This window comes from Plasmodium gallinaceum (assembly GCF_900005855.1).
Source record: "Plasmodium gallinaceum strain 8A genome assembly, contig: PGAL8A_v1_60, whole genome shotgun sequence".
NCBI classification, from domain to species: Eukaryota; Apicomplexa; class Aconoidasida; order Haemosporida; family Plasmodiidae; genus Plasmodium; species Plasmodium gallinaceum.
The window spans coordinates 107344-124699 of record NW_021628219.1 but is presented as its reverse complement, the minus strand read 5'-3'; the positions used below and the strand labels follow the sequence as shown (position 1 = coordinate 124699).

At 16.2% G+C, this 17356-nt stretch overlaps 5 protein-coding genes across 5 annotated transcripts; 3 read left to right on the top strand and 2 right to left on the bottom strand.

Moving 5' to 3' along the window:
- Nucleotides 1-1709: 1709 nt before the first annotated feature.
- On the top strand, nucleotides 1710-3621 carry PGAL8A_00079400 (filament assembling protein, putative; the record flags this gene model as incomplete). Its single annotated transcript, XM_028670399.1, has 2 exons — nucleotides 1710-3017; nucleotides 3385-3621. The coding sequence occupies 2 exons, from the start codon at nucleotides 1710-1712 to the stop codon at nucleotides 3619-3621; spliced, it is 1545 nt and encodes a 514-aa protein (XP_028525914.1).
- A 1289-nt stretch (nucleotides 3622-4910) lies between these two features.
- On the top strand, nucleotides 4911-8048 carry PGAL8A_00079300 (conserved Plasmodium protein, unknown function; the record flags this gene model as incomplete). Its single annotated transcript, XM_028670388.1, has 1 exon — nucleotides 4911-8048. One exon carries the CDS (start codon nucleotides 4911-4913, stop codon nucleotides 8046-8048), a length of 3138 nt encoding a protein of 1045 aa, XP_028525913.1.
- A 653-nt stretch (nucleotides 8049-8701) lies between these two features.
- Nucleotides 8702-10657, bottom strand: CYP81 (peptidyl-prolyl cis-trans isomerase, putative; the record flags this gene model as incomplete). Its single annotated transcript, XM_028670377.1, has 1 exon — nucleotides 8702-10657. One exon carries the CDS (start codon nucleotides 10655-10657, stop codon nucleotides 8702-8704), a length of 1956 nt encoding a protein of 651 aa, XP_028525912.1.
- A 684-nt stretch (nucleotides 10658-11341) lies between these two features.
- On the top strand, nucleotides 11342-11842 carry PGAL8A_00079100 (conserved Plasmodium protein, unknown function; the record flags this gene model as incomplete). The annotated part of the gene is made up of 2 exons (XM_028670366.1): nucleotides 11342-11651; nucleotides 11757-11842. The coding sequence occupies 2 exons, from the start codon at nucleotides 11342-11344 to the stop codon at nucleotides 11840-11842; spliced, it is 396 nt and encodes a 131-aa protein (XP_028525911.1).
- A 1696-nt stretch (nucleotides 11843-13538) lies between these two features.
- Nucleotides 13539-16803, bottom strand: CNA (serine/threonine protein phosphatase 2B catalytic subunit A, putative; the record flags this gene model as incomplete). Its single annotated transcript, XM_028670355.1, has 2 exons — nucleotides 13539-15056; nucleotides 16738-16803. 2 exons carry the CDS (start codon nucleotides 16801-16803, stop codon nucleotides 13539-13541), a joined length of 1584 nt encoding a protein of 527 aa, XP_028525910.1.
- Between the last annotated feature and the right edge of the window lie 553 nt (nucleotides 16804-17356).

The window sequence follows — 17356 nt, the reverse complement described above, 5'->3', positions numbered from 1 at the left end:
TTTTTTTTTTTTTTTTTTTTTTTTTTTTTTTTTTTTTTTGTATACTAACAATTCTTAAATTTATATTATGATTTTCATATAACTCTATATATATATACTTACTGTTAAATGTTCTATTTTATTATTTTTTTTTCGTATTAGACCTTTTCTTAACACTTTTTTTTTTATTTGATAAAAGTACTTTATTATAGAAGTTTTTATTTTTTGTGTTTATAAGGTGTATAAAACAAATAATATATGAATAAAAAGTTTTATAAAATAATATAAAATAAATATTAATTTATATAAGTATATATATATATTTTAATTTTTTTTTTTTTTTACGTAAGTATATAATTGATAAGGTATATACAGAAAAACTTTATTTCTTTATTATTTCGTATCCTACTAAAGTGATATATATATATATATAATTTTTAGTATTATTTTTTTTTTTTTTTTCCACGTTTTTTAAAATTGATATAAAAATATTGATTTTATTAGTTATAATTTGTAACTTTAAAAATTAGAAAAAAAAATGAAAAAATAGTGGAGAATTATAAAAAATTATTTTTTTCTTTCATAAAAATTTTATCATATAGCAAAACAATATATTTTTTTTTTTATTTTATTAAATGATTTATTTGATTTTATTATGATCTTTTTTTTTTTTATATATGTTCCATTTTTCTTGTTTTTTGTATTTTGTATTTTTTTTTTCTTTTTTTTTAAACTTAAGTATCTCTTTATTATTAAAAATATATACACATTTATTATTAAATCTAAATTCTTATTAATTGGAAAAAAAAAGAAAATAAAAAAATGAATTAACATTAGAGAATTACTTTTATATTTTCTATAAGATATAGAATAAATATACCTATAAAAATCTTAAAAGACAAAATAAATAGATAGAAACTATTTAAATTTAATATTTTTTAGTGTTATAGTATCATTTTTCTTATTCTCTTTATGTTTTGCAATTATTAATATTTTGTTTTTTTTTTTTTTTTTAGTTAAAAATTATACTAAAGAGAACTTATTTCTATATGTATTGCATACTGTAAGATATTTTATCATCAATTTTCTTTTATTTTTTTATTTATTTATTTTTTTTTTTTTTTTAATTTTTATTTCCTTTTTTTATATTTAGTTATATTTTTTTTTTTTTTTGTCTACTGATAATATTTATAAATATATTTATACGAACATTCTATAAATTAAAAAATATGAGCATATTAATATGAAGATTTTATATAAAATTTTAATTTGAATAGTAATAAATATTTATGTTATTTTTTTTTAATATTACTTTTGTTTATATATATATATATATATATATTTACTTCTATTAATTTCTATTAAATTATATACATTTGTATATAATAAAATTACTACATAACTATAATTTTTTTTAATTCTATTTTTGAATATTTTTTTTAGAATACATATAAAATAACAACTGTGCATATAATTTATATATGCACATGTTATATTATAAATGTTTCATTAATAATAATATTCATAAATAAATATTTATATATTTATATATTTATATATGAAAAGGTAAAAAAAGAAAATTGTGACAAAAAGTAATTATAAATATAAAAGTAGAGAATTTTGATTATAGTTAATTATAGAAACGGTAAATACTTAAATTTAATTTTCTGTCATAAAAATATAAAAGAAATTAAAAAAAAAAAAAAAAAAAAATTTATTATTTTCAAATAATGTTTGATAAAAAAGATTATACAAGTAATAAGAAAAAAGATACAGAATCTTTTAAAAAATCAGATGATAATTTATCAACATATAACAATAAAGAAAGCACAAGTAACTTTGAAAAAGGTGAAAACAATAATAGTTATGATTCTGAGTTAAAAAAAATTTATAATAATATAGATTGCAATAAGGAAAATTTTAAATTACAAGTAGAAACGGAAAATAATAATAACGAGAATAAAGACTTTTTTTATGATAGTAGCATAAATAACAAAGGTATAAAAACGAAAAAAATTCAATCATTAAATAGAAATACTAGTGAATTTTTTCAAAGTAGTGATGATATAAGTAGTAATATTAGTACCAATATTAGAAAGTCAAATAATAAAATTAATAATAAATTTAAAATAAATAAAAATTTAGAAGAAGATAGAAAAGAAATAAAAAATTATAAACTAAATGACTTTAGTGAACTACAAAATAATATATATGAAAGAAGTTTAAATAATTCACTAAATTTAACAAGGAACGAAATAATTTATTATTGTGAAAATAACAAAATGAATAAACATTTTTCTGAATCATTAAGCAAAAATAATTTAAAATTAAATATGAATAATAATATATATAATGATGACATATTTTATAAAACGAAAAAAATGAGTAATGATAGAAATAAGACACAAAAAAAATCTACTTTTGGATGTAATTTAAAAAAGGCAAATAATAATGATTATGAAAATGATAATATGATATTCAGTCAAGGAACAAAGAAGTCTTTTGATATAAATGAAAAGTGTATGAATAATAACACGAAAATTAAAATAAAAAGATTATGTGAAAAAATTGAAGGTTTCGAAAAAGAAATAAAAAATGAAATCCTTCAAAAAAAAAATGTTGAAAAAGAAAAAATATATATTATAAGAGAAGCAATTAATAAATTAGAAAAAAATTTAAATAATGAAATTAAAAAAAGAATTGAACATAATAGAAATATTCAAAATATATTTACTTCTGAAATCTTAAAAGTGCAAGAAAAAATTGAAAATGTAGTTAATGATAAAGTTAATGAAATTGAAAATGCTATTAAAGTTTTAAATGATAAAATAAATACAATTAGTGTTAATATTGAAAATGAAAAAATAAAATGTATTCAAAATTTGGAAAAAAAAAATAATAATATAGCAAAGGAATTTTCTAACTTACAATCATCTTTTCATCAAGATAAAATCAACAATAAAGAAAAAGAGAATAGTATTTGCAAAAAGCTAGAAGAAATAGAAAAGAAATCAGAAAATAAAATTGAAATAGAAAAGGTAAAGCTAATAATAATTAAATATATAGTTTGTATTCATATATATATATATATATATATATATATATATATATATATATATATATATATATATATATATATATATATTTATGTTAATAATTCTAACTCATCATTCTTATATTTAAAAATTATTTTTATGTATAAACATAAATATTTTTTTTTTTTTTTATTTATATATTTTATATATTTATTTTTATAATTTATGTATATACTCACACATTTTCTTAACTTTTTTTTTTTTAAAAAAGAAAATAATTTGATTATGTTAAATCAGATGTATATATTATAAATGTAATAACAATTTTTATAAAAATATTTTGTTATTTTTTTTTTTTTTTTTTTTTTAGAATATTCGTGATAGTAAATATCAAGAAATAATATCTTATATAGAAGAAATAAAAAGAGAAAAAAAAAGTAAAAATGAAAATTTTCAAAATTTTGTATTAGAAGAAATAGCAACAGTAAAAAATGGTTTGATTTTAGAATCACAAGCAAGAGAAGCAGCTGATGATGATATTGTTCAAGCAGTTAATCATTATACTAAAGCATTACAAGATTCTCTTAGACTTATTAATTCTAATTAAAAATAAAAAATATTTTAATAAATCCTTATTTTTATAAATATCTGTAGATATTTATAGAGTTTTATTTTTTTTTTTTTTTTTTGTCTTTTATAATTTTTATTATTTAATTTTTTTTTCTGTTTATTTTTTTCTTTCATAAGTTTTTTTTTTTTAATTCATAAAAAGAAATATGTGAAAATTAATTTTTAAGGGTTATTTAAATATAAAATTTGATTATCTCTTTTTTTTTTTTTTTTTTTTAAAATTATTACTTGTACATGTTAAAATCTTTTTTCTTTATTTTTTCTTTTTTTCTCTTTTTTTTTTGTTTTTGTTTTTATATATATATATAGAAGTAAACATAAAAACAATTTATTATATCTTTTTATTCCTTCTTTTTTATAAGATATAAAAATATCCAATTATATTCTTTTTAATTTTTCTCAATATATACATTTACAAATATATATATATATATATATATATAAAACTTCTGATGTCATTTTGAGTTTAGTAAAAAAAAAAAAATAAAATAAAAAAATAAAAAAAATCATAAGGTACTATACATATTACAACATTAATTATTTTAAAAAATTTTTTTTTTTTTTTTTGATATTCTTCTTTATAATTTATGGTTAAAAATGATAAAATAAAATTAAGTACATGATGTTAAGTGTTCACTCATTGAAGAATTTTTTTAAAATAAAGAATATGCATACAATGATACTTAAATGTTTAAATAAAGTACAGAAAATTTCATAAAAAAATAAAGATATTAAATTGTAGAAATAATTTTTAATTTTTTTATTTGATTTGAATATATTGATTATATCTTTATTTAGAAAATGTATATTTTTCATAAAATTATATCATGTAAATTTGTATGGTGAATCTTTTATAATTAATGAAATTATTTTATTTTTTTTTTTTAATTATTTCCATTTTATTTTGAATTTAATAATCAAATTTATATTTTGTTTTTTTAAGAAGAATTCTGCAAAATTTAAGGAAATATGTTGAAGATTTTAAATTAAGTACATAACATTCAACATATGTTTTTTCCTTTTTTTTTTTTTTTTTTTTATAAATGAAGTTTTTTTTTTTCTATATAGTAATTGAATTAAATTTGATAAACTCATGAAATTGAAAAATAGAAATTAAAAAACATAAATTATAAATGTAAAAAGTTAATAGGATAAATTAAGATTAAGTTAGAAAAATTTAATAAATAAACAGAAGAATAATAAATTATAATATTCATAGAATAAAAAAATATAAGATTATCATAAGGTAAATGAATACAATAAAACATGGCTACTAAAAATGTAGAAAAAAATAATATATTAAAAAAATCGTCTCCATCAAACAAAAGATTAAAAATATGTTGTAAAATTAACAAATTAATACAAAAAAATAAAATAAAAAAAAAGAAAAACATAAATGAGAAAATTGTTATTAAAAAAAAAAATATAGAAAAAAATCAAGAAATTAAGAAGAAAGAAGAAAAAGGAAAGAAAAATAAATTTATTGGAAAATTAATTAAAAACAAAAAATATAAAAATGATGCTGGAATTAATTATAATAATACTGATGATAGTTCAAAATGTACTAATATAGAAGGCGATATTTTAAAAGATAATTTAAAAAAAAGTAAAATTAAATTCAAAAAAGAAAATAACTTTAATAAAAGTAAAATAAAATGTGCAAAAAAAAACAATATATTTGAAAATGAAAACAAAATTAAATTAAAAAAAAAAAAAAAAAAAAAAGAAATCATGAATAATAATAATAATGATAATACTTCTAATAATAATTATATTAAGGATGCAGATATTTCTTCATTTGAAGAAAAATTTAGAAATTTAGAAAATAAAAAAAAGTTAAATAAAAAATTTTTTGATATAGAAGAAGATTCTTTACATATAGATAATGGTACAAATAAAAAAGAATTTTCAGAAAATTTTATAAACTTCTTAAAAAATTATGAAGATGTAGAGGAAAAAGAATCAAAAAGAAATAAAAATAATAATGAAAATGATGTTATTAGTGATGATGATTATAAATATTTATCATTAAAAGATGATATATACAAAGTAAAGAATTCTAATGAAAAAATAGATATTTCTGATTTAATTTATTCTGTTGATAATTCTTTAGGTTATCAGATTGATAATGATATAAAATATTTAAAGAATGATAATACAAAATATACTAATAGGCATTTATCAGTTATAGAAGAACAGAAAATTAACTCCTCTTTAGCATATATTAAAAATATAGAAACTGTAAATAAATTTAACAAAGCTTATAATATTATACAAAATTCATATCAAGTTCAGTTTGGTTGTGAAAAAGAAGAAAATCTAAAATCAGATGAATTTCTTAATAAAAATATTTTGAAAAAATTTAATGAAGCAAAAAAAAAGAATAATAATGATAAAATATATGAAGAAAAAGTAAACATTGAGAAAAATAATGAAAATACAATTAAAGATAACAATGTAAATAATGATGATACTATTTATGATTATGATTTTGAAGAAGAAATGAAAAAAAATTTAAAAAAATCTAAAATGCTAATTGTATCTGATGATATCCTTAAAACTGAAAAGGAAAAAAAAAATGAAGAATTGAAGAAAATAGCACAACTGAAAGCATTATTATCATTAGAACATAAAAAAAATGCATATAAAAAACGTATTAAATCTAAATCATATAGAAAATATTTAAAAATCAGAGAAAGAAAGGAAGAAGAAAAAATTTTAAACAAATTATATTCAGAATATCCTGATATAGCTAGAGATATTAGCAATTATGAACAGGAATATGCAAAAAAAAGAAATTTAATAAATAATGTAAAAAAAAGAAAAACAGTAAGTTTACTTAATCGTTATAAAAATGAAGAACTCAGAAAACAAATTTTAAAAAGTTTTCAAATAGATAAAGAAGAAAAAAATATGCTTAAGAAAATTATAGAAAAAACAGCTATTGAAGAAAATTATCATTCATATGCAAATTTACATTCAGAAATAAATAAAGGGATATCTCATGATAATACAAGTGACAGTGATAATGAAAACAACACAAGTAATGAAGGTGATGATGATGACAGCTTAATCGATGAAAAGAAAAAAAAAATTAAGAATGAATTAAAAAAAAGAAATCTGTTAAGATTTTCTTTTGTAAAAAATGCAGAAGAAATTAAAAAAAATGACGAAATATATAAAAAAAGAAAAAATATGCTTAATAAAATAGAAAACGTAAATGAAGAAAAAGATTGTTTAAGTGATTTATCAAGCGAAAAAGATAATATGGAAGATTTTATAAAATTAAAAAATGAAATTACTAAATCAAATGAAAAAGAAGTTGCTAAAGCTAAGGAGCAACTAAAAAATGATACTGATTTCTTAAATTTATTAAAAAAAGGCGATATTCTAAATATGAACAACGATATTCAAGATCAAACTATTTCAATCGATGAAACTGAAAAAAACAAAAATGAAACAATTGAATATAAAAATGATCCTAATAAAATTGAATTAGATAAACATGTTATTAATAATAATAATGTTGAAAAAAACATTGCAAATGAATTATTCATTGATACTTTGAATAATAAGGAAAAGAATGATGAAATGCAAAACATTAAAGAGAAAAATAATCAGTTTTTAAATGATGAAGCAGAAAATGAAATTAATAATAGTAAAAGTATTTCTGATATTAATGCTATAAATGATGAAGAAGAAAATAAAATTAATAATAGTAAAAGTATTTCTGATATTAATGCTATAAATGATGAAGCAGAAAATAAAATTAATAATAGTAAAAGTATTTCTGATATTAATGCTATAAATGATAAAACAGAAAATGATATTAATAATATTAAAAGTATTTCTGATATTAATGCTATAAATGATGAAAATGTTTTAAAAAAATGCAGTGAAAACATTATTGTATATAATTTTGAGCATAATATTTACGAAAATTATCTAAATGTAAATGATTATAACAACAACAAAGATAATGATGAATTAGATGAAATAAGTGATAGTGAAAGAATAAAAGAAATTAAAATTGATGCAAATGAATGGTGTAATTATGACACTTTATTAGATTTAGAGAAGAAAAAAATAATGAAAGAAAAAGAAATTATAGAAAAGAGAAAGAATATTCCATTACATACAATAAATGTACTTAATAAAAAAGATAAAAAATTTGAGAAATATTATATTGATAAAATTCCTTATCCATATAATAAAAATGAATATGAAAAAACTTTAAATATAAATATAAATAAAGAAATGAACGATATATCTACTCATAGAAAATTAATATCTCCCCAAATAACTAACAAAATTGGTAATATTATATCACCTCTAAATAAAAATCCTTTTGAAATAGCAAATATCTTCACTTTGAAAAAAAATAAAAAAAAGTCAAAATTATAAATAATTATAAAAAACAATTTTCTATTTTTAAAAATATATATATTTCTTAAACATATTTGTTATATTTATTTGCATATATATTATTTTTATTTTTTATGTTTATTTGTTCTATAATTTTTTTAAAAACTTAGCAGAGTTTCAACCATTTATGAATTTATATAAAAAATCAAAAAAAAAAAAAAAATTGTAAACATAACTAAGTTTTAAATGAACCCTATAAACATTTTTCTTTTTTTTTTTTTTTTTAATAAATATATATACATAATTTTTTTCATTTTTATATAAAAATGAAATGATTATTTTTGCAATAATTATAAATTTCTTTTTTTTAAAAATTTGCCTTTCTTTTTTAAACGTTTTATTTTTTAATAAATATTATTTTAAAAATTGTGAATATAGACAAAATAGTATAAAATAAAAGGAAATATAATGTAAAAAGAAAATAAATTAATTATAAGAAAAAATAAAAGAAAAACAAATATTAAAGAACAACAACAACAAAAAAAAAAAAAAAAAATATATATATATATATATATATATGATTAATTATATAATTTTAAATTAACAATTAATAAAAAAAATTTTTAAAAATATACGAAAAAAAATTAGTAGTAAAATAAAATTGAATCACTTTATTTATATTGTGAGTATTTTTAAATTGTTCTTTCAAGATTTTGTCTTATTTCTATTGTGTGTTTATTAAAATAACGATCTAATTTTTTATTGTATATTTTATTTCTTCTATTAATATAATTTTTAAATAATTCATTTTCTTCATTTCTTTTTCTACTATATTTACTTCGTAACTCTTCCTGTTTTTTACAAAATTCTAAAATTTTATTTTTATCATTTTCTGTACATAATGAGTTATCATTAATTAATAAATTATTTCCATAAAAATTATCACCGAACTCTTTTTTTTTTTCGTCATATATTTTTCTATTTATAGAAAAATTAAATTTTATTTTTTTATAAAAATCTATGTCATTATCTAAATCAAATGCATTTTTTCTCTTTTTTTTCATCATTATATTTTTTACTTTCATGGCACTTGTATTATAAAGTTTATAATTTTTTTTGTTTTCTTCATCACTACTTTCAACTATATTTTCATTCTTACTACTTTCAACTAATTTTTCATTCTTACAACTTTCAACTATTTTTTCATTCTTATTACTTTCAACTAATTTTTCATTCTTATTACTTTCAACTATTTTTTCATTCTTATTACTTTCAACTAATTTTTCATTCTTATTACTTTCAACTATTTTTTCATTCTTACTAGTTTCTTCATTATTTTCTTCATTTTTTTCATCATTTTTATTGTTTACATTTTTATCTTTACTAGATTCATTTTTATTATCCTTTTTAAAAATTGCATTTTTAATATTTATGTTTTGCTCATTTTTGTAGTTTAAATATTCTCTAAATTTTCTCATTTCATTGTTAGAATTTTCAAATAATTTTTCTCTTTGAACTTCCATTTGATTTAATACTTTTGATTGATTAATTTTTAACTGTATATTTAAAAGTTTTTTTTCTCTTTCTGTCATTTTTTTGTTTATTTCATTATATTCATATGGATATATAGGAAGAATATCTTTATTTTTTATTTTATCTTTTTCATTTTCATGTTTTTCTATTACGCTTTCTTTTGAAATTTTATTTGTTGAAACTTCATTTTCATTAGTAATAATATTTACACTTTCTTTCAAGTTATCCAAACTTATTTTATTATTTTCATTAATGGGACTTTTGTTTTTAGCAATATTATCTATATCTGAAAGAATTTTATTCAATAATTCAATACCTTTTTGCTTTTCAGTAATTTCTTTTTTTTTTTTTTTTTTTGATTGAAATTTTCCAAAAGAATAATCATCATTATTACCATGAAAATATTTTCCATCCTGTTCTTCTTCTTCTTCTTCTTCCTCTTCCTCATCATCTTCATTATTTTTTTTTTCATTTAAATTTGCAAATAAATTATCAATGTATAGTTGCCTTGAAGAAATTTTATCACTCTTAAAAAAAGATTCACTTATCTCATTACAATCAGAAATGTAAACATCAATTTTTGGTTTAAAATCTGTAGTTACAGGAATCATTTCTAAAGCCCTCAAAATATGCATATTTTTTATAACTCTCCCTATAATTATATTTTTATTATTATATTTATGTACTTTATTTAAAGTAATTTTAAAAATAGATGAATATTTTTTATCTTCTATTGCAACCATAGTTAGTAATCCAGCACTTAAATGTCTTCTTTTTGAATATTCTTTTTTATAAGATTTTCCATATATACATTCCACCTTTTCATATTTTGTTTCTTTTGATATATTATTATTTAGTCTATTTCCATTACTTATTTTATCTCTTAAATATCCACTTTTTATACATTTATTTTTTTTTATTTTTTCTACTCTACAATTTTTATATGTTAACATCTCATCAGAATAAATACTGTGATAAATATTTCCTCTACATAGATTTAAAAAATTGTCAACTGATTTTTTTATCTCTTCATCACAAAATAATTCAAAATAAACTTTTCCTAATATAATTGTATTTATTGAAAATTCTAAATAAACATATTTTTTTCTTCCCATTTTTTTTTTACATATATAATAATAAATATAAATTACATATATAATAATAAATATAAATTACATATATAATAATAAATATAAATTACATATATAATAATAAATATAAATTACATATATTTACATCAAAAAAAAAAAAAATATATACATATATATATAAAAGAAGTATATATATATATATATGTATCCAAATATATTTCTATATCTATAATGCAATTTATATAAAAATTATTATAAACAAAAAAAGTTTTATAATTATATTTATAAAAGTAATTTATTCTTAGTAGTACGTAATTTTTTTATTAAAATTTTTTTTTTACATATATATAAAATATTGTTACTTTTTACATTATTTTTTTAAAATGTCAAACCTTATAAAAATTTCAAAAAAAAAAAAAAAAAAAATTGTAATTTTTTTTGAAGAAATTCTGTGCATTTAAAAAAAAAAAAAAAAAAAAATTTAAATAAGTTTCTTTTAATCTTTAATTTTCTTTTTTTTTTTTTTTTTCTTTTTGAAAGAAAAATATTTTAAAGATATCTTCTTGTTGAAGTTTTTAATTATTTTAAAGATAAACATTTACATACATAAATAAATATATATATATATATATATATATATATATATATATATATATATATATATAAAGGAGTTGAAATAAAATTTAAAAATTTTGTTTTACTTACAAAATGGGTTTAAAAAAAAGATATGAATATTCACCATTAGAAGAAATATTTTTTCCAAAGAAAATTGAAAATTCTCAATATTATGAAGATATTGATGAAAAAAAAAATGAGAAAATTGATATTAACACAGTAAAAGATAGTTTATTAAATCATAATGTGTCATTAGATGTTTGCCTAAAACATAAAGATAAATATTTAAATACAAAAAATACAAATAATATTCAGAACTATTTTTTCTTTTATGATTATAGAAAATGTATTTATAATATTGATGGAAAATTATTTATAGATCAGAACCCTGTTAAAATATTAAGTAATTATTTTTATTTTATCTTAATTTTTTTTTTTTTTTTTTTAATATATTTATCATCCCTAATATAAAAATTATTTATAAATTTTTATTTCTTTAATTTATTAGGTGATAATTTAAAACGTGATGATAGATTAAATGAAGTTGATGACCCTCAAAATTATAATACCTTTATGTATGCTTATAATATATAAGAAGGATTAAGAAATAAGTATTTTATTTTTTAATTATATTTTTTAATTATTTTATTTATTAATTTTTTTTTTTTTTAATTAAACTAATACAACTGATGTTTTTAAAAGAAGAAATATTATATAAGAAAAATATCGAATAATAACTTTTTTTTAAAGAAAAAGGAGTATAATGGGATAAAAAAAAATTACAAAAATAGAGATATAAATTATAAAAAGAAACGAAAAATAATATATAAATGAGAGACAAAAAAAAAAAAGAAGGTATTTTTATAATTATTTTTTTAATTACATATTTTAGAACAAATTTAATTTTTTACAAATAAAAAAAGTGCTGAATAAAAAATTATGTTAATTCTTTATTTTATATTATTTTTATTTTTTTTTTTTTTTTTCTTTTTTTGTATAAAAAATAAAATTTAATTTATTATAGAATTAAAAGTTTTTAATTTTTTATTATTTTAATTTGATCAAACTTTTAGACATAAAAAAAATAAAATAAAATAAAATAAAATTATTATATTGCTTTATTAGTTAATACTTATAAATATAACCAAAAAATGTAAAATTAAATCTAAATTATAAACAGTATATATATAGAAAAAAAAAATATAGTAGACGTAATTCATTGAAATATTTTATGTATATAAGTATTAATAAAAATATATATATATATAAATAAAAAAATACATTAAAAAAAAAAAAAGTAATAATAAAATAAAAAGAAACACATATATATATTTTTAAACAAATTTATTTTTTCTTTATTAGGAATAGATATAATTGTTAAATAAATTATATATTAAAAATTATTTAATAAATATAAAATATTACTAATTACAAAATGAAAAAATGTGTATATATTTTTTTTTTTTTTTTTTTTTTTTTTCTAAAATTGATATATATGTAGGTAAATTCATTTTTTCGTATTAAATTTTTTCTTTTTACAAAAATTTATGAAAATATATATCTAATTTTATTGCATTTAAAAATACAAAGTTAAATTAAAAATTATATATATATATATATAAGTTCTAATACTTTATTTTCTATGTATATATATATTAATCTCGTGTAATATGGATATTATTTTATACTTTAAAAAAAATTTTCTATTAATAATATTTTTTTCAATTTAAGCATAAATTTAACTAAATATATGTATATACTTATATATTTCATTTAAAATATCTTTATCATTATATTTACTTAGAACTGTAATATATATAATATATATATATATATAATATATATATATAAATATATAATATATATATATATAGATATATATATATAGATATATATATATATATTATTTACAATTCAAAATAGGACAAATGTTAATCAATATGATATATATGTATTAATAACTATAAAATATATGTAATTTTGTTTCAAATAATATATTATATTTATAAAAAAAAAAAAAAAAAAAAAAAATTCAAACTTTTTATATATATATCATTTTTTTTTAGTTAAAAATAATATATATATATAAACCCGCATAAATATTAAAAAGAAATAATTATATGTAAACAAATAAGTGTATGTATATATATATATATATATAAGTGTATATTTATGTTAATACACATGTGTATCCTTGTTTTAAATCATTTAACTTTAATTCACAATAAATTTTATCATTTCACAAAAATTTTACCAAATTTTTTATAATTTCCTTTAATTATTCCTAAGTTTATTCATCAAATGGTCTTTTTTCATTAATACTATCAATTTCTTTAACTTTAGTGAATTTTTCTAATTCATTTTCTAGACCTTCTTTTCCAGTTAATAGTAAACCTACAGGGATCCTATAACCAGGACTACATCCTTTTAGTTGTACAATTAATTCATTTTCTTTTCTTAGAGTTCTGAATACTCTCATTAATCTACCAACTGATTGAACTTTTTTTCGTAATGCATCAGATCGATCTTTTGAAACTTGACTTACATCATTTTTTTTTATTCTTTCTTCATTATCTTTTTGATCTGTTTTTTCATCTTCACTTTTAATATTACTTTCTTTTAAATGTTCCTCTATACTATCTTCTTTGTTTACATCATTTAAAGTTTCATTTTTTTTGTTATTTTCTTCAATATAATTCAAGATTTGTTTAACTTCATCTGGTAATATAACATCATTTATATTATCATCTGTATCATTAGCACTATAATTTAAAAGAGAGTATAACATTTCAGTAACTTTTTCACTAACAAATGGTAAGGACCACGTAAATAAATTCATAAAGTTAGGAAGATGATAAGGATGAGGAGAGAAACTAAACTGTTGTATATTTAAAGTGTTACTATCGAATTTTAAAACAGCTCCTTTATTATTATAAACATCACAATAGTTAGGTGCAGAAAATATTGTTATAACAGTAGGAAATCCTGTTTTTAAATTTGTTTGATGCATTTTATAACCTTCTAATTGAGCTTCATGAGCTCTTATTATAGATAATAATCCATTTTTTTCTAAAAAGGTTGTAGCTGCATTGTAACCAAAAAAATAGCTACATCCTCTTATGTCATTTGGAAAATATGATTCTGTTTGAATAGTATGTTCTTCTTTGTCTTCATCAATGGGATCGGCCCATAATATATCACAAAAAATACCTGATCTTGGTGGTTCTTGAAATCTTGTAAATGAACAAATCTGATTCAATAGAATTAATTCTGGTGATAAACCACCATGAACACCTAAAAATTTGCCATTAATTACTGCTGATAATGGTATAGTATCAAATGATTCCATAAATGCATAGTATACTACTATATCATATTTATATTCGCATTCATCTCGGAAATTGAAAAAGGTTGTCATTTGTCTGCATTCATGATTTCCTCGTATTAACCATATTCTATCAGGAAAATTTATTTTTAATGCATATAATAATAATAGTACTTCTATACTAAATGATCCTCTATCTACATAATCACCTAAAAATAAATATTGAGTATTATCTGGATTCCCACCAACTTCTAATAATTTTAGTAAATCATAATATTGACCATGTATATCACCAACTATTGTTATAGGGTCTTTTAGCCTTAACAAATTTGGTTCGTTACTAACTATATCAATTACTTTTTTTATTATATCTAAACAATCTTCTTTTCTTATTCTTCCTTCCTTTTTTAAATGGTCTCTTAATACTTTATAATCTGGAGGCTCGTCAGTGCCATTCGGATATAGTAATTCTAAACTCAGAGGCTTTAAAAAAAAAAAAAAAAAAAAAAAAAAAATTATTAACTGATCATAATATATAAAATAAATATATTATATTCCGATATACACTATTCTTAAATATGTTATATTCACACATAAATTAAAAAAAAAAAAAAAAAAATTATTAACTGATCATAATATATATAATAAATATATTATATTCCGATATACACTATTCTTAAATATGTTATATTCACACATAAATTAAAAAAAAAAAAAAAAAAAACATTCTATATACATATATATATATATAAATACAAAAATGTAAATTTATGGAAAATACTTAAAATAATTTATCACTTTTTTTATAAAACTTCTTAAAAGATAATAACATTTCATTAATTTATATTATTAAATGAGAAACTTCTTTTACATTAAAAGAAAAATTATTATATTGGTATTTTTAAAAATATAATAAAAATAACATCTTCTATACATTATATTCATAGTAAGAACCTTGTTCAAAACAAAATATATTTGAAATTAAAACGTTCATCTTATGTATGATATTTTTTTATAAAAATAATTTTGATAATTATTTTACATATTTATAATATATTTTTTATTATAAGTTTTCCTTTTTATTAATATATATTTTTACATATTATTTATTTGTATTATGAATTTTTATCTATTTATTTTCTCTGTAATAATGTAGAACTTTCTTTTTTTCTTTTTTATATTTTTATCTACACAACTATTTATTTTCCTACACCACTTATTTATTACTATCAGTATATACATGCATATATAGTAATAACTTAAATGCTTCATATATTTTTTTTTCAACCATATATAAAATGACTAAAGTATATAAAAATTATATAAATTTTAAAAATAAGCTTTCATGTCTAACAATTTAAATATTCTTGGAAGCAAAAATAAAATAGTTCCCTTTAATAAGAATTTAGTGTATACATAATATTTATTTTTATTTGTCTGAATATAAAATAAATTTTTGATTGATGTAACGAAAAAGAAAAAGAATTTCCTCATTTGTTTCAAAATATACAACTCATTTTATACAAAAGAATAATCTTTAAAACACTAGTTTTAAAACACTTATAAAATATTAATAAACAAGTAAGTGTTATCTCCAACAACATATAAACATAATGTTATTCTTTTATAATTTAAGTGTTTTCAATGGACATTTTGTATTTTTGATATTATGTATTTTCGTATTATAATAAAAATTAGTTTAATAAATTATATTATATATTTTTGATTAGCAAATAAATAGTAAAAGTTGTATTAATGGAATTATATTTTAATTTTTAAATAATATACTTTTCTTATGAAATATTTTTATCACTGTAACGTAAATATTATAATATCCTCTTCATTGAGAGTTAATAAGTATAAATACAGATCTTTAAGAATATATTTTATGTTATATATATGTATATATATAATTATTGTAATTATTATTTATTTCTTGTATATTTTTTTTAAATATAATACTTTTCCATAATATGCAAATATATATATATATATATATGTATATTATGAATAACATATTTCAAAAACTATGTATTTGTATTATTATAAAATATTCATATATATATATAGAATAATATATAATACATAAAAGGATAAAATAATATTACAAATAGTTATTTATTTAAATTTCTTATATAATACAAGGATATAATATTATTTTTACTTTCGCAGGTGGGGGCTCAACCTCCTTTACTTGTCTGTCATTCTTTGGATCAGGTAATGGCTCCATTTTTTTAATTTTAATAATTTTTTTTTTTTTTCTATATTTTATTAAATTTGTAAGTTTTTTTTTTTTTTGATGATATTCAAAATTTTAATTTTATCTTAAAAAGTCTTTTTTTTTTTTCTCCGTTATTACACTATTTTTTACATTATTAAAAATAGGAAAACTTTTTAAATTTAAAAAAGAAGACGTATCAAATGAACTTAAGACTACTGACAAATGTATTTCTGTAAATGTATAGGATGTGAAAACATAGAATTATATAGATTTTGACAAGTATAAAGTGATATATTTATGAATATATATATATATATATATATATATATATATATATATATATATATATATTAATTTATTTTGAAATATTGAATAGCATTATTTCAACTTTTTTTTTTCTTTTCACCATATATATATATATATATATGTTTATATTTGTGTTTATAATAATTTTAAGAAAATATATATTGATTTGTTTATTACATTTTTTTTCTTATATTAATTTACAAATTTTTATTTTTTTATTTTTTTTTTTTTTTCTTTTTTTTTTTTTTTTTTTTTT